Source organism: Lathamus discolor, chromosome 5, assembly GCF_037157495.1.
Source record: "Lathamus discolor isolate bLatDis1 chromosome 5, bLatDis1.hap1, whole genome shotgun sequence".
Classification (NCBI taxonomy): domain Eukaryota; kingdom Metazoa; phylum Chordata; class Aves; order Psittaciformes; family Psittacidae; genus Lathamus; species Lathamus discolor.
Window position 1 is genome coordinate 87571939 of NC_088888.1, and position 16088 is coordinate 87588026.

Below are 16088 nucleotides of genomic sequence, written 5' to 3' on the forward strand. Positions count from 1 at the left end.
TGTTATGCAATAAAATATACATAAATAATTTCCTCCTACAAGTGTGGGGATCAAGTGAGACAAAGCAGGATTTCTGCAGCTTTAGCTATATAGTCCATGTGGGGCTCTAATGGCTTAACCAACAAAAAATCATTCATATGCAGGAGCCACGAGGCTTCCTAGCACATACTGGTCTCAGGAAACACTTATTCTTCCACTTTGGTCCTATAAGGAAGACGGACAACTAATTCTTCTGTCGCAATCACCCATACACGCAATCTAACTTTCACTCACAAAATGCTGAACATATGCAGAGAAACCGTTTTACTGAAGGATAAAAGTATTTAGATGGCAGTGACTGAAAACAACCACGATTTTCTAGGCATTAGGATAACATACGTTACTTACCCAAGGAAAAGAATAAAAGCTAAAAGCTGATTATTATTAGCATCAAGCACTCTTGTAAAGTGTACGTGACCATCTGCCAGCAAGCTTGTAATGAATCATACAGGCAAACACAATCACAGTGTAACATCACCAGAAGAGAAAAAAACAGAAAGACAAAAGCACAGAACTTAGGCTTTTGCTACCGTGGAAAAAGGACCAAAATAAACCTTTGATTGTGTTTTTATATGATAAAACAGCTTCCCCAAATGCTGGTTTTCTTGAAGCGTGGAGTTTCAGTTCAGACAATAATGTAAAAGTAGAATATGTTACAACTGGAGCAAGCCAGAAATCTACCAATGCTACATCAAAAGAACAATATAAACCTCTATTTCTTCCTAGCAATTAATATTGGCTGCAAAGATGACTGGGCCTTCTCTGTTTTTCTTAATGTTTATACAGTAGTTTCAGCTTCCATACTCCAGGTTTTGCTTGCTCTTCTGGTGCCTTGTTATCACAGTATTTCCCATATAAGTTTCTGGAAATGCATCCTAGTGTTTCTTCTCATATAAAGATTATCTCCTCTCAAGAAACTTGGAACAAAACCCAAAAGCAAACAAACAAAGACTGCAATTTTGGTTTATGAAATGTATTCTATGTTTATATGCAGAGAGAATTCTGGGCTGGAATCAGCCATCCTGTCAACACTTAGCGCCTTCGTTTAGTAAAAAATTTACATTCACTCATTTTTCATTTCCATATTTGTCCAAACCAGTTGAATGCAAAGAAGAAACTGGTGGCATACATTAAAATTACGAGCAAAGTAACCAATTAAAAGTTTTTATGAATGAAGTGTAGCAAGGCATCAGTATCTTATTAGTGAAATCTATGAGTCTACCATGCTGTAAGCAAGGACTACAAAGTTGTAAAAAGGAATTTCAGACACTGACTTTTATCCTGGAAAATTAGCTATGTAGCTAAAACAGAGCTTTTTTTCCCCACACCTAGTTGGGGTATCACAAACCATTTGTAAATCATTACGAGACATGATCGTGTGCTCATGTGCATAAATCATGCACATCAGCTAGAGAAGCCACACACGCAGGTGGGCATCCTTCCCAGAATGGGCTCTTGAGCAATAATCATAGGCATCCATAAAGTCCAACAGGTTTCTGCAACTGTTTCATCTTGGCTGTTTTGTCTGAATATGCTACGTAGAACTTACAAAACATCTTTTGGATAAAATTGGCCTTTTGACTCAGAATGCCTTTGTAAACTAACATTTAAAGGACAGAGTCCACAAAAAACTACACTATGTCTTCCTCCTTCCAGTTTGAGCCAATTTCCCTGGTATGGAAGCAGGATGTACTTCAAGTTCTCATGTCTTCGTTGGTAATAAAGGATAAAATTAGTGCCAGGCTCAACAATCTGTCTTTATTAAATAAAAATTGTCATTTGCATTCTCATCCTGAATATGTAAAAGTGCCTTTCTTTCTTGTCTATAGCAATGTATCAAATGAATATAGGGATTATTCCAAGTTTCACAGATGTAAACCAGACAAACTAATACCAGTAGAGTATTAGAGAAGCAGCATATGACCTGCAAAAAGCAGGTTTCTGCCATCATGAACACATGATAAATGAAGGTAGATATTCTCAGGATTCCTCCTGATAGACTGAGAGTTGAAGTGCATTAGCCTGTACATTAAGAAATTTCTACCTGCAGCCATTACAGCAAATTTTAGTAAGTGAAAACTGCATGCAACGGTGGATTGCATTGTGCTCCTGCAGGCAGGACACTCAATTCCAGTTTAATTTGACGTTTTCAATAGTATCAAAGGTACTGAGAGGATTGCTTCTCACTAGGTACAATAAATACACACACGCCAATAAAGAGAGGCTGAACAGTATTAGATGTATAAATAGATCAAGGAAAAAGTCTCAAAAGCAATGTCAAATCTGTAGAATTCTATCAGTTTTTACTCTCACGTTTTAGAAATGTGAATAAAGGCCTTATAAGACTTTCCAAGGAATTTACATGTCCAAGACTGTTAACTGAACTATCCAAAAGTCTGGCTTCCAAAATCATGCTCAGAACAAAATTATGTTTATTTATTTGCTATCTTCCATTGCCATTTGCAGAATAACATTTGTAGGCTTCTGCAAGTATTTCCCCTAAATTTAACTTTTCATTCTTTCTTAATCTAATTAGTTCAGTTGTGTATGTAAGAGACCAAAACGGCTGAGTAACGTAAGCACTGGCAACACTGATATGCCCCAAAACAAGGTAACATTTGTTTTTTGCCCCAAAGCTGTTGAGAAAATTTATAACAGCTGCACTTCAGCTTTCAAACGTAACCTAAAGTACTCAGGTACATAACATTAAAAGGCTCTAATCATTTTCCATGTTTACGGATCAGACACATGGTTACCTAAAGATGCAAAGATACTAGGATTTTGTGAAGCCTCGAAGCCTATATTGAGCATTACTTTTGAAAACGTCACTCACTTGCGAACATTAAACTTTTCAAAGTTTTAAACATAAGGTATTAGTCTAGAAAGTACACAATACATGACTGTTCCATCTCAGACATTGTCAAAAGTGGACTATAACAGCTGAGACCAGAGCAGAATATAACTATTAAAAACAGAAGAAGGATTTAATAATCATTTATTCCTCTGGTTTTGTGCTCTTGCCTGTATCTTTTCTTTCTGCTGGACTTGGCAGATGTCCCACATAACAGGGGATGTCCTGTATTACACAGTCAAGTGCTGTGTCTCATATGAAAAGCATATGGGACATGGCTGTCCACATATTTTCATAGAAACCTGGCTGTTTTCAGATGCCTAGTAAACTGGAAAAATGACAGTGCATACATGGGAAAAACCTGCACATACAGCCAGTGCCGTATCAACTACAGTGTATCTGATGTCGATGTGCAGAGCTGTTGCACAGTCCCAAACTGTCCTGAATTTCAACATTTACAAACTATACTTTTATAAAAGAAGATTAACTAAGGGAAGAAAAAAACCCAAACCAACAAACAAAATCCACTCAAAAGACAAGATAAGAAATCCTTTCTCCCTTATTTCTACTGCTGAATACCTTAATTTCTGTTTCTCTTTTCATTAAAATTACTTCATTCCTCCAGCTGTAATATGGGGCAATACTTAACAACCCATCTTCCACTTCATTTTTTGGAAATAGATGCCTTATTCTGACATGGAAGAGCCAGCAAAGAGATGGAATTCAATGAATGAGTATTTAATGAATTTACAAACATTGAGAAACCAACGAGAGGAAACCAAGTTTCACTTAACTGTAAACCCTGATTCTTGTTTGGACTGGCTGCTAAAGCCAATATTTCAGCTAGTGGTGACACCTCTTGAAAATACTTCCAGTTGTTTAACTTGTCCAGTGAGTGTTTGGTGAGAAATCTGTATCTCTAGAAAAAATCCTCACTGTGTAAAGTTAATACAAATGGCAACTGCTTGAGGATTCACATATTCTGGCTTACTTTTAAAATACACTTGTATTTCAAATAAAGACAGTTCTTGGCCACTGTTCATGTCATTAACAGCTTTAAAAGCCTTGGGCCACCATCCTCTGTGAGCAGACACAGGGTATCTGCACATTCTAATAATGGAGAACAGACCTACATTTTGTTTACTTCAGCAGCTTCTGCCCACTGAGCATGCTTAGACACGGCAGAAAAAGGTTCTGATTGATACTTGAAAAGCCTTCTAAGTGAGAGGCCCACAGTTTACCCTTAAAGCATCACTTTTTTTCTTAGTCCTCCAGGCTATCAGTTTACTGAAATTGCTGTCCTAAAAGTGTCTGTTATTTTTCTTTATTAGGTGTACTGCAATCTAAAATTGTGGGCCAGCAGTTAGGCTAGACGTAGGTAAGTACAGATTTTCTCCACCCTACTGCAGAACCAGCAAGTCACAATACATGAATACGAAGGAGCCTACTTCAGATAGAATAAATCAGCCAAAACAGAGGTTTAAAAGTCAGAACCAAATCTGTCTCCAGTTAATAAAAACGAAGAGCAGTAGATTTTATGGCTTGTTATGTTTGTGGTGTATATGGAGTGTGTTTTAAAAGTTATTAATTTTAAACATGTTTCAATAACTATTATTTAAAAAAAAATAGGAAAACAAAAGTAGCAATTAAGCTACTGATATTTGAGAATAATTTGTCTGGTTGTAAGCGTCTGTTAGCCAAGCAGGTTTCCATGTGGGCAATAACAGTCTATCAAGCACAGTCTCTGATGCTTTTAGTAAACTGATTGATTAACCGTATTCTTTTCATGTTACTAGTAGAATTAATAACATAAAATTAAGTTGTTCCAATATTGCAATGTAATCTAAGCCCATAATAATTTTGAATATTAAAGCCTCTGCTTCATCATATTGCAATAATTGCATTTAGCAGTTTGCAGGCATTAATATTAGCTTGTGGCTGACAAGTTTAATTTCACGGCTATGAGAAAATACAAGAATTATTTCAAATATATGAATTGCATTTTTTATAATCTGAAGAGAGATATTTTTTCTATAAGCACTTTTCACAGGAGGTCCAACATAAACATTTTTCTTTCTTTCAGCAAGTGATGAGTTTTAATGAGAGAAATCAAGAGATGAAAAAGCTTACTAGGTCACTTAATCCTTACTGCTGCAAGTACAGGATTTTCCTTTACATATTTCTATGTTTTGCCCATCTATATTGAATTACTCATGCAACAGGGATTCCACTGCTTCTCATGAGAGGCTTTTCTACAGCCTCATAGATCTTAGCCTCAGAAAATATTTTTTTAGATTTGGTATGAAATTAAAACAAACTCTAGGCCATGACTCCTGACCATCTCCCTGCCTGCTGTAGTCTTGCCTGGAGTCCTTCCCAGCTGGCTGAAAACTCAGTCCACTGCTAGCCCGTACTTCCTTACCATGGGCTGCAATGGAGTTCTGAAACAGGCACTGATTCAGCATTTCAACTGAGATTCACCAGAGGTCCAGTGCTGTTAACATTGAAAAATGTGCCTATAGCATAAAATAACTATCTTTCCAGAGTGAATAATCTATTGTGATACAATATCTTGGTGGACTGTTTTTTAATCAATTCAAGTGAATCCATTACTGAAAGAGATAAGAGTCAAAACAATAAAGTTTGGATATAAGAATCTAGAAATTGTAATTAAATGAAACAATACTGATAATATACTAACAACAGCACTTTGAGACAATGAAACACATCTGAAATGTGGGACAGCTATCATTTCTTTCCATAAGTCAAACAAGAATTCTTAGCAAAAGACAAGAAATCAGGTGGTTTTATCCTCAGTCATCACCTTTTGCAGAAAAGCGGTTTGGAAAAGGCTCCTGGCTTTCCCTTGCAGTGTACAGCAGTAAGGTTTGTATAATAAGAATAAAGCCAGCATTTGTACTGTCTAGTGAACTTCATGACGTTCATTTTGCCAGCCTTCAGGTGCTTTCATCTGAGCTTGTTACTCAACAGTCCCCTTCTGATCAACAGAGAGAAATCTCTCCGACTCTCCAAGGAAACCTTGGGTGACCTGATCTTCATGTTTTATCAGAGGCCACCTGGACGCTCTATGCAAGGACACAATCTTCAGCAATAGAAAGGGAAAATATTCTAGGCTGGCCAAGTTAGGACATATTCTTCTAATTGTCACGGCATCTTCTAGTAAATATTTTGACTTTAATGTATGTGGGTTTGTTCTTAAAAATGATACTTGAGTGGGAAAACAGGCAAAGAAAGGCAGAAATTAGTAGAATAACATCAGATGGTCATTAATTTGGTGAATTAGATATAAAAGAATTGATGTTCAAGAAAAATGCCATTCTTTGGACATTGCTATTGATAACACCACACAGGCTACAGACGAAGAAGTAACAACTGATAATATATAATTTAACACTAAAGGTGAAGCCTTATTAGGTATTCAAAATAGAATTTGATCACAGATTTGACTGAAGATACTAACGTAAAAATCAAGTGAGAACACACAACTACAAACAAGACCTTCTGCAATCAAGTTTAAACTGAAGCTAGTAAGCTACGCTTGAACACTTTGACAGGATTTGTAAGTATAGGTCAGTTTGGATGTGGATAGCCTGAATGGGGATTAACATTCAAACAATATGGACAATAACAGTCCCCAAATTTCCTGTATATGCATTTACAGTGGGACAAAATAAAGATTTTCAAAGATTTCAATTGTCTCTGTGTAGTGAAACTACACAAGGAATAATTCAGATTTAGATAAAGCGAAAGACCGGCAACAGAAATTTCTAATTGTTTTGTGTTGGGAAGAAAATATACTATTTTAATGATAAGATACTCATAAGAGATTTGATCTTCTGTACACATTCCACTGGAGATGGAGGATTATCTTTCCAGCAAATGATTTATTTGGAGAGATAAAGAACAGACTGTTAGGCAGCTGATGAGGTACTTATGTTAATATTTACACAGCAGTAGGAGTTTTGCAGGATGGCCATGTGGAGGCAAGGAGTCCAAACTCAAAGGAGCCATAATCTTAGTATCAGTATGCAGGTAATCTTTCTCTTGTCCAATCACAGGTCCTGATGCCTCATTAACCAGGAAAAAAATACTTCAGTTCCTTCCTTTGCTCGTACAGCAGTAAGACCAACAATAAAAAGAATGCTCAGTTTTTGTGGCAGAATCAGCGAGAAGGCAGGAACTGGTTTTGAGAACAATTACTGAACTATGCTTATTAGTACTGAAAAAAGCAAAGATTTATCTTTATGGAGTACAGAAATAGTTTACAGTGCTCTGTCCTCTTCAAGTTACACACCCATAATACAGTTCAACAAATATGAATATATGAAAATATGCTGCAAATATTTTTCTTGCACTCTCCATAAAAAGGTTAGCATATGTACTATATTTTTTTCTTGAGGGAAACAGATGTCAGGAACTAGGTACCTTACTGTTGCCATAAATGTCCTCTCTCTCTCTGAAAGCCTTGTTTATTCCTCTTACACAGTTTCTCACTTCCTTTTCATTCTCTCTTTGACATCAGTTTATCTTTGAATTCAGATTCTTAACTTGAACATGCTCTTCGGAAGTATGACATGCTGTTATTATCAAGTAAGTGTGCTATTACCAGATGAGAGAACCTTCCGCTAACCTGAATGACTGCTTACAAGAGGAAGGGTTTAAATCACAGGGACTGGAGTGATTTGTAAGGCTAGATTACCTTCAACTGCTTAAAAATACATTCCTTTAAACAAACGGCATATGCATTTTTCTTTAAAGATGTCAGTAAGACAGATTTCTCGTTTTCCAAAAGCCTTCTGGATTCTTTCAGTCTGCTGCCTTTTCGCATCAACATAATGTAACATTCACATAATATTACAGAAGTCAAAACCTTAAGTAAAGATTTTAGGTTTAAGTTGTCCAAGTGCACAGAACTAATTAAAAAGACATTTTTCAAAGAGCACATAAACAGCATATGAGCATGTAGAGTAAGAATATATGTTACTTTTTTCAACTATAATTTGGTAATGAAGAGTAAATATGCATGTACTATGGAAACAATTTTTTAAAGCAGGTTTTAAAGGCCTTACTAGAGCTAGTTGCTACACATTAGTACACAAGTTACGATAACTTGTCTTAACAAGTGCTGTATTATGCTTTCGCCAGTATGGGAGATAGACAGGGCACAGCACTTGACACTGACAAAGATATTCAGCAGTCCAGTTGTAAGATCCTTAACATTAGCTGTAATTTCCATGTTAATTTTTTACTCATGCTATTTGAGTTTAAGATGTAATTGCACTTGTTACCAGCTGAAGTTTGCTGTCATCACGTAACCCTGAAGTGAATGAGCATAGCCTTCGGGCACTTTAGACAAACAATATAAAAACGTTAAGGAGGAAGGACACATAGCAACTATTCTTCATAATCCTGGAACTCACTTCCTACTTCTTATGTAGATGATTGCTAATTAAAGTGATAGTCATTATTAAAAAATGCTCACAGTGAAAGAAACTTTGATCTTGACAGGCTTGGGAGATGGGCCAGTGCAAACCTCATGAAGTTCAACACAGTCAAGTGCAAGGTCCTATATCTGTGTTGGGGCAATCCCAGGCACAGCTACAGGCTGGGCAGAGAAGTTATTCAGAGCAGCCCTGCTGAGAAGGACTTGGGTGATTCTATGAAATATCTGTAAAAGTGTAATCTATACAAATAATGTATGTGGATATCTAAGATGCTTCTCACAGTGGATGAATGAAGCTCCTGTTTGAAGGACAGATGGTAGTTTAGAAACATAGAATCATGAATGGTTAGGGCTGGAAAGGACCTTATGACCATCTAGTTCTAATCCCCCTGCCACGGGCAGGGATGCCTCCCACTAGACCAGGTTGCTCAAAACCCCATTCAGCTGTATTCTACTTTAGATATCCCTTGAAACTCTGGATTGGTAAAGGAAATCACTATAAAGTAATGAAACAGTAAAAACCTAAGACACATTTTAATTTAAGGAGGTTATGAAATATAGAAGTGATAATGACAGGAGTTTCAAACAACATTCATTCATGTTATCCTTACTGCTCAAGATGTGATATCTTAAAGTTCCAATTTAAATTAACATTATATTTTATGTACAGTGGCATCTACAACATACTAAGCACATACATGCATATAAAGACGTATATACATACACATATATAAAAGTATGTATGTAAAAAAATATATCATTTCTGGTAATGTTAGTATAACCTCAGTGAAAAAGCATTGAGCAGATGTTATATAACAAAATTCGGATATCAAAATAAGTATGAAAGTGGAAAATATGGTCATGTTTTCAGACTAACTAAGAAAAGGCATCCCAAGTTTAACTAAGACAGTCCAAGAAAGCAAATCCAGTCAGTGCCTACAAAGTAAGCAATGAAACTGACGTATTTGGTAGGAGAGTTTCCAAAAATGAAAACAAATTAGAAGCAATTAAGTAAATAGTCTACTTGTTTGAGGCAGAACTAATATAATAAGCTTCATAAGCAAGAAACATTTCAGATGTTATGGAGGAGCCCGACAGAACATGTTACAAACTTCAACTTGTTGATGATGAGGATCAACAGAGGAATTCTAGAGTTGTTAATGAAAGTATTGCATCAAAATAAAACACCAAAGAAATAAAGGGATTAAACATAATCTGCAGATTATAGATTTAAATGCGTTGAAGGATGATGGCAGTATCAACTGTGAAAGACAGAAAGGAGCTAGCATGCAAGCATTTCCAAGGGAATATAAGTAATCTGGTTTTGGCTGCATTATGCTTCCACTAATGGCCTGACATCTAGGAAAAATACCGTGTACTGAAATGATGGATTGGATGTTACAAGGCAAGATGGAAACAAACAGACTGAGTCACCAAGACAGAGTGGTAACTGAAATTTTCAGTGGATCAGATTATTGACCTCTTGTCCCTTCAGCAAAAGTACAATATGAGAATTACTGGGTAAATGCCCTCCCTGGAAAGGAAGGGCACTCAAAGGAGACGTGAGGGAATGTCAGAGACAGAACATACAGATGACTATGAATTCACAAGATGTTACACCAGATGTTTTGAGTGATTAGAAATAAGCAGCAACTGAGAAAGTGAGCGGAATCCTGATATTTTGTTAAAGAAGTCATGAGAGACTGATTGGAGAAGTTTAGAATGAATAAAAAGGATAATAGGCAAACGGTGGGGAAAGGAGGAACGATTGGTAATAGATTACCACTAATTTTAGAAGCGCTAAAGAACTGAACTATGGGTCTTGAAGAAAAAAGAATGTTTTGTCTTATTGGAAAACATAATAATCTGGCACTCCTCTCTTTCAAAGAGAGTGTAAGATCACAAAACTGGTAAGATTTTCAGCAGACTAGAAATCTAGCAGGTTCCAAAATACCGTTCCCTGTTTTTTAAGTTATGAGTTCATGAGTCTTGTCCTTGTTGACATTTGTTCCTCAGAAGCATGCTAAAATAGTCCCAGTGAAAGAAAATATTTTGAAGCCAGCAAATGAAATGACCATAAACTAATATTAAAGTACCAGGAACCAAAGGTGGGGACTTAACACTGAAAATGTGAGGAATTTAAATAGCAGGAATATATAAAATACTTCATTGAATTCTGTTTCAGCTAATTTTTCATCTCATATTTGATTTTGAAGTTCCACATTCTCATATGGAATCTTCATTTATACATGTAGATCAAATATCCCTATAAGAATGCAGCACCAAAGCTTACTTGTTTACATTGTTCTGCCTTTATTTTGCACATATTTTATTACATATTTTTCCCTTGCTAAAACAAGAAAACTGCTGAAACAAGAACTTGCTTATCTACTAAATCAACATCTTGAAAGTTTTAGGTGGCAAGGTCTGCAGATAGCAGACTGAAGCCAAGACAACATTTTCTTACATTACCTCAAAAACTTTTATACTTCCTTTTCTATCAGAGATCTCACAAGATCTCTGTATTTTCCTGTCAAACAGAAGCTATGCAGCTGTAAGTAAGTAAAATGATAATTGGAAAAATAATGTTAGTATTATTCAGGCATCTCTCTCAAAGCAGCTTAGTCATATGCTGTATGGAATAAAAACAGGATTGGCTGAGTAAGGGAATTTACTGTTTCCCAGGAAAGGAAATTGCCTGCAACACATCTGGCAAAACGTTCTAAATGTTTAGTTTTGACAAAATATATATTTCAGATCTTCTTATAAGGTGAGTGCTGTAGAGTGGGTATCTTCTTTCTAAAAAGGGAAAGATCCAATTTGTACTTTAAATATACCAAGCCACTATTTGCTATTTTATGTCAAATACTATATACTAAGCTATGAAGCAAGCAGGAGACCACAGGCTAAGCAGTGATATTTGAGTTTGCAGGATAAATGTATCATGAATGCAAACACAACACTCCATATAGGCAGCAGAAATAAGAGATGAAGAGAACCAAGAACATGAAAAAAAACCACCAAAAGGAAGCAAGTGGGCTAAGCTATAATTTTTTACTCAATTTCGTACTGGCACGTATAAGATTCCATGCCAAATTATTTAAATTCCTTCCTATTTCAACACATCTAACAATGAGATGCTCCTTCTCATAACTGATGTGAGACACATCTCTGTCATTCAGCTTTTCTGCAATAAGCCCTGCCCTGCAAGCAGACTTGTTATTACGCCTCTGAGGCTCAGTAAAAAGGCTGTATTCAGGCATCTTCCTTCCTCCTCCTCAGTTTTCAAGGACAAAAATGTATTTAACTTGCCTTACTTTTCACACCAGATTTCTAAATTTAGACATTACTACTTTCTTTCCCCCTGAACTCTGACTGGCTTTGACTCCCTGGGGAGGCAGAGAAGACCACTTCCTCCTCCACGTCTGGGAAAGCTGCTCCCAGAGGGATAGAAAGGGTGAAGGATCTCAATCAAATGCTGAAAAAGATGCACCAAATACGGTACTATCCTGTAGTGAAGGGTTAAAGAGATGTATATTTATTTTGTTGGCAAGGTGAACGTTCACTGTCTTTCCTGGGCAGTGGGAAAGAGCACTTCATTAAAACAGTATGAGTCCATTGGACCCAGATGGGGAAACAGCATAATCCTCTCTCAGTTATGTGTATGTGTGTGTGTTGGAGGTTGATTTCCGGTTATTGCCCCTACAGCCTGGAACTATTGAGGAAAAGCTGAGGAAAACACTACCACGGTGAACCTCGAGGTGTTGCGACAAGGGCTAGATGAGAAGCACGGCTGAGCAGCTAACTCGTGGTGCCTACTGTGCTGGTAAAGGTCTTAGGTTAGTTATTTGTTGTAATTTCTCAGAATTATACGTGCATTTTCCATACCTTTTACCCGAACAGTGGACAGCTGCCATAGCAACTGGCCATTCATTCATTCATTCATTCAGAGAGAAAAAAACCAAAACAACAAAACAAACCCAACACAAAAAACCAAACCCAGCCAAAAAACAGTAAAAGGTGAACTAGTTTCTCTTTCCAGTATTCATACAGCCACAGTTCTCCCTAGTGGAGGTCCAAGATACAGCAAGCCTTGCTTAGGCAGCGTCCAAGTTCAGTCTTGTTGCTGGCCCCATTACGACTCAAGGGCCTGCCAGGGTCATGCATTGGCCTTTCCTAAAGGAAAACAGACTCCAGTTCAAACCTTTAGAGACACTTGTCTCCCTCAAAACCCCAGCAGAACTGAGCTGCCAGATTATGTTGGTGATCTGACTCACTGGTGTGGCATACAGATGGCAAGCTTCATAGTAATTCAGAAACTATTAATTTAGTCAAGCCTTTCATGGATGTTCTGTCTAATGAATTCTCAGCATCCTTTAAATCTTTTATTTATGTACAGTCCCTTGAGTAGAAGGGGTAGAAGTCTAATAATTAAAAAGAAAACTGCACTAGTGAGTTTCAACTTTAATATCTAATGAAAGGATTTAAAAACCCCATTAAAATATAGTCAGAAAAAGTAAGATTTTCCTCTAGTTCTTCCTCATTAGGAGACAGATACTTTCAGGGCTAGAGCGATCTTATTTTCAGCACTACTCTATTGAGGGCTCTATTATTCTGGGGGCTAGCAGTGAGAGAAAAGCAAGCAGGGACCGGACCAATTTAAGAAGCACAAGTTGCAACAGGAAATTCTCATTTAAGTTAGCAAATTAATGAAAAACACTCAGATAACAGAAAAAAGGAATTTGAATGTCTAGTTAGATTCCCAGAAATACACAATCTGGTGTATAAATCTAATCCTACACGCTGTCTTCATCGGATAATAGTAGGTTTCTCAACTACCTTGCAAAGGACTGTTATTCACATGGATTTAAACATTCTTTCAAAGACTTCAATACATTGGAAAGGAGTAAAGCTTTTGAAACTTCATTAACAATGCAGGTAGCTGTCACATTGATTTGTTTTGCTATTGCAGTACAAAGTTGAAGGGATGGAGAATGCATAATTTATATGCCAAACATATAAATTTTGTAGAAAATAATCTTGACTACATCCCAAGTTCCAAACATATTCCTCCATTTCCTCTGCTGGAAGGATGAACAATGGCAGATGAATACTCCACAGGAAAAAAACCTGACACATTGGTTCTACAGGTCACCGTCCAAGTATAATTAGAAAGAACCTTTCTGGAAGTCTCCAAAAGTGTAGAGATTTTCCTTTCCAGAGGTAACTACATAAAGAAGTCCCAACAGCTTCCAACACTGTAAGGCATGCATTTTAGCCGCTATAAGCATTTTTGACAACCTCTGAACACAACTCCCATGATTCAAAAGGAAAAGCCACATTAATACATTGTATGAAATATAGCAAGTTGTGTAAGAAAGCCTGTCATAAAAGAGGCATGCTGAGGCACGCTGGGATTCTCCTCATATAAGAGAAACTTTGGTCTGTAATTCATGCTAGCTTGACTAGCATGGCATTCCCTTTGTTTGTTTTAATTAAGAAAAATCTATAGCTTCCAGATCCAGACCTAGGAAAACTCTCGGGCAGTTTGTCTTCAGGAGCCAGTATCCTATTGTGCTAGTTTCAGAAGACATTTGCTAAAGCAGAGAAGTAAACTTTTCCAAAATTTCAGTGGAAACAACTCTTTCCCAGGGTTTGCTAAATGGGTTAGTAATTTTCCGCTTTTCCAAGACCACTGATGATTGCAGAGAACATGGGAGTGGGATGGAGGGGGGGAAGCTTCCTTTTACTTTTACACATCCATTTTAGACACCTACTTTATCAGAGCTTCCCTCACCTTTTACGGGTATTTCCCACTTCCAAGGGCATAGAACTGGACTTAGCGAGAGCTGGCAGCATAACTGCTGCTCACCCATGCCACCTCCTGAGGCAGGCCTTGCACCCACAGCCTCTGGATAGTTCTTCCCTCTTCCAGTCCCAGCTGCCTTGCCATTTGTATGTCTTGTTAACGCTAGCACTTCCAAAGTTAGCCATTTAATACAGACAAAAAAGCCATAAAAAAAAGAAGGCTTGAGAACGCTTAACTCCTGAAAGACCTGACTGAAATAGAGTATTCATCTCCGACACTGAGTAAAACACAAAGTCTGTGCTTAGCTGAAACTTTTTAATTAACCCCCCTGTGTTGTTCCCTTTGAAAGGACATGCCCAAGCCTGCTTTTGTATACTCAGGACAGTGCCCTTCTCTCCAATTACACAATGAATTAAACACAAATGAAATTACGCCTTAGTTCAGTACATTACAAATAAAATACAGCCTTTAAGAAGAACAAACAAGTCCAGGAACATTTTTTAAACTTTTTTTTTTTTTTTTTTTTTTTTGGGGGGGGGGGTGTGAGGGTGGTGGTTTAGAGCGTGTTTAAAGATGGTAACCCCCCACAAATAATTTACAAGCATAGTTGGAGCTAGCGGGACTGATTGCTCTGTCTAGGAAATTCCTAATTGGAGCCGTGCTGCAGGAATTCGCAGGGGTCCTGTCGCTGCCGGCTCCTCCCTGGGGTTTCCTCTCGCCCCGCGCCGCCCCGCGCAGCTCCGCGCAAACCCCGCGCCCCAGCGCTCTTCCCTGCAGCCCGCAGGGCCAGTGCTCCCCCCCACCCCCGCCCGGCAGGAAGGCCCCGGCGAAGGCGGGAGGAGGAGCAGCTCCGCTCCACATGTCTGCCTGCTCTTATCAACTTATCCTATAAGGGGAGGGAAGCGATTGATTCGGGCACCGAGGCCGTGACATCCTGGCACGGGCGAGGACGAGCCAGGCTCACGGCTGGCGAGCCCGGCGGCCGGATCCCCCAGCAGCGAGGGGAGCAGGGGGCGGCGAAGACTTTTGCTTTCCGCGTCTGACAGCTCGGGGCACGGCGGCCGGGAGAAGACGGGACGTTTCCAGCTCGGAGGGTAGAAAAGCCCAGCCCTCCTCCTGACGGCACATGGCAGCAGAGCGCTCGGTTTCAGCGCAGGTTAACTAGGTCCGTGCTCCCGTAGCGCCCCGCAGCACTAGGTTTGCTGGGCTACCGCAGGGATTAAAATGCAGCTGGCTGCTTACTTCTTTTGGGGCTGCAGTATTTTCTTAGCTTCAGGATACAACTCCTTTAGTAAGAGCATGGAGACGATGGGCAAGAAGCAGTACCAGGTCCAGCATGGGTCATGCAGCTATACCTTCCTTTTGCCCGAGACGGACAACTGCCGATCTTCGACTTCTTACGTGTCCAATGCAGTGCAAAGGGATGCACCTTTAGACTATGATGATTCAGTTCAAAGACTGCAACTACTTGAAAACATCATGGAAAACAACACTCAGTGGCTAATGAAGGTAGGATAACCCTATTCTAAAATTCTCGTCTACAGCATCCTGTTACCTATTTCATTGTGGGTTTTTTTTTCCTTTTCTGTTTCTACATTCACAAAATGCATTAGCTAAAATAAACTTCTGAACTACCTCAGTCAGAAAGTTTGAGAACATAATTTTACTGACTAGACGGGAAAAGAGGACTGCACTGTTCTGCAGAGCCTGTGCTTTAAAGTTTCTCATTACGTTTGGGTTGCTTGGACAAATAGTAATTCCATAGGCAGACTGCGAGCACGTCTGACATTTCTGACATGAAAGAACCAGATACTAATTTATAATTAACTGATAAGGGCTATTTTATCTCTCTTTAAAGAAGACAGAATGCACCTTTATCCGAGGCATGTTTGAAGAATGTTGTTTGAAACATGATTTCTAAACTG

General features: G+C 38.4%; 2 protein-coding genes across 10 annotated transcripts in view; one reads left to right on the top strand and one right to left on the bottom strand.

The window, feature by feature from the left end:
• MCPH1 (microcephalin 1) overlaps positions 1 to 16088 on the bottom strand; it is a 128421-nt gene that overhangs the window by 20003 nt on the left and 92330 nt on the right. The gene's annotated exons all lie outside the window — the stretch shown is intronic.
• ANGPT2 (angiopoietin 2) overlaps positions 14919 to 16088 on the top strand; it is a 41673-nt gene continuing 40503 nt past the window's right edge. For both annotated transcript variants that reach the window (XM_065681528.1, XM_065681529.1), the window contains exon 1: positions 14919 to 15672. In XM_065681528.1, coding sequence (XP_065537600.1) covers positions 15388 to 15672 — 285 coding nt within the window. In that variant the 5' untranslated portion in view covers positions 14919 to 15387. The remainder of the gene's footprint in view (positions 15673 to 16088) is intronic.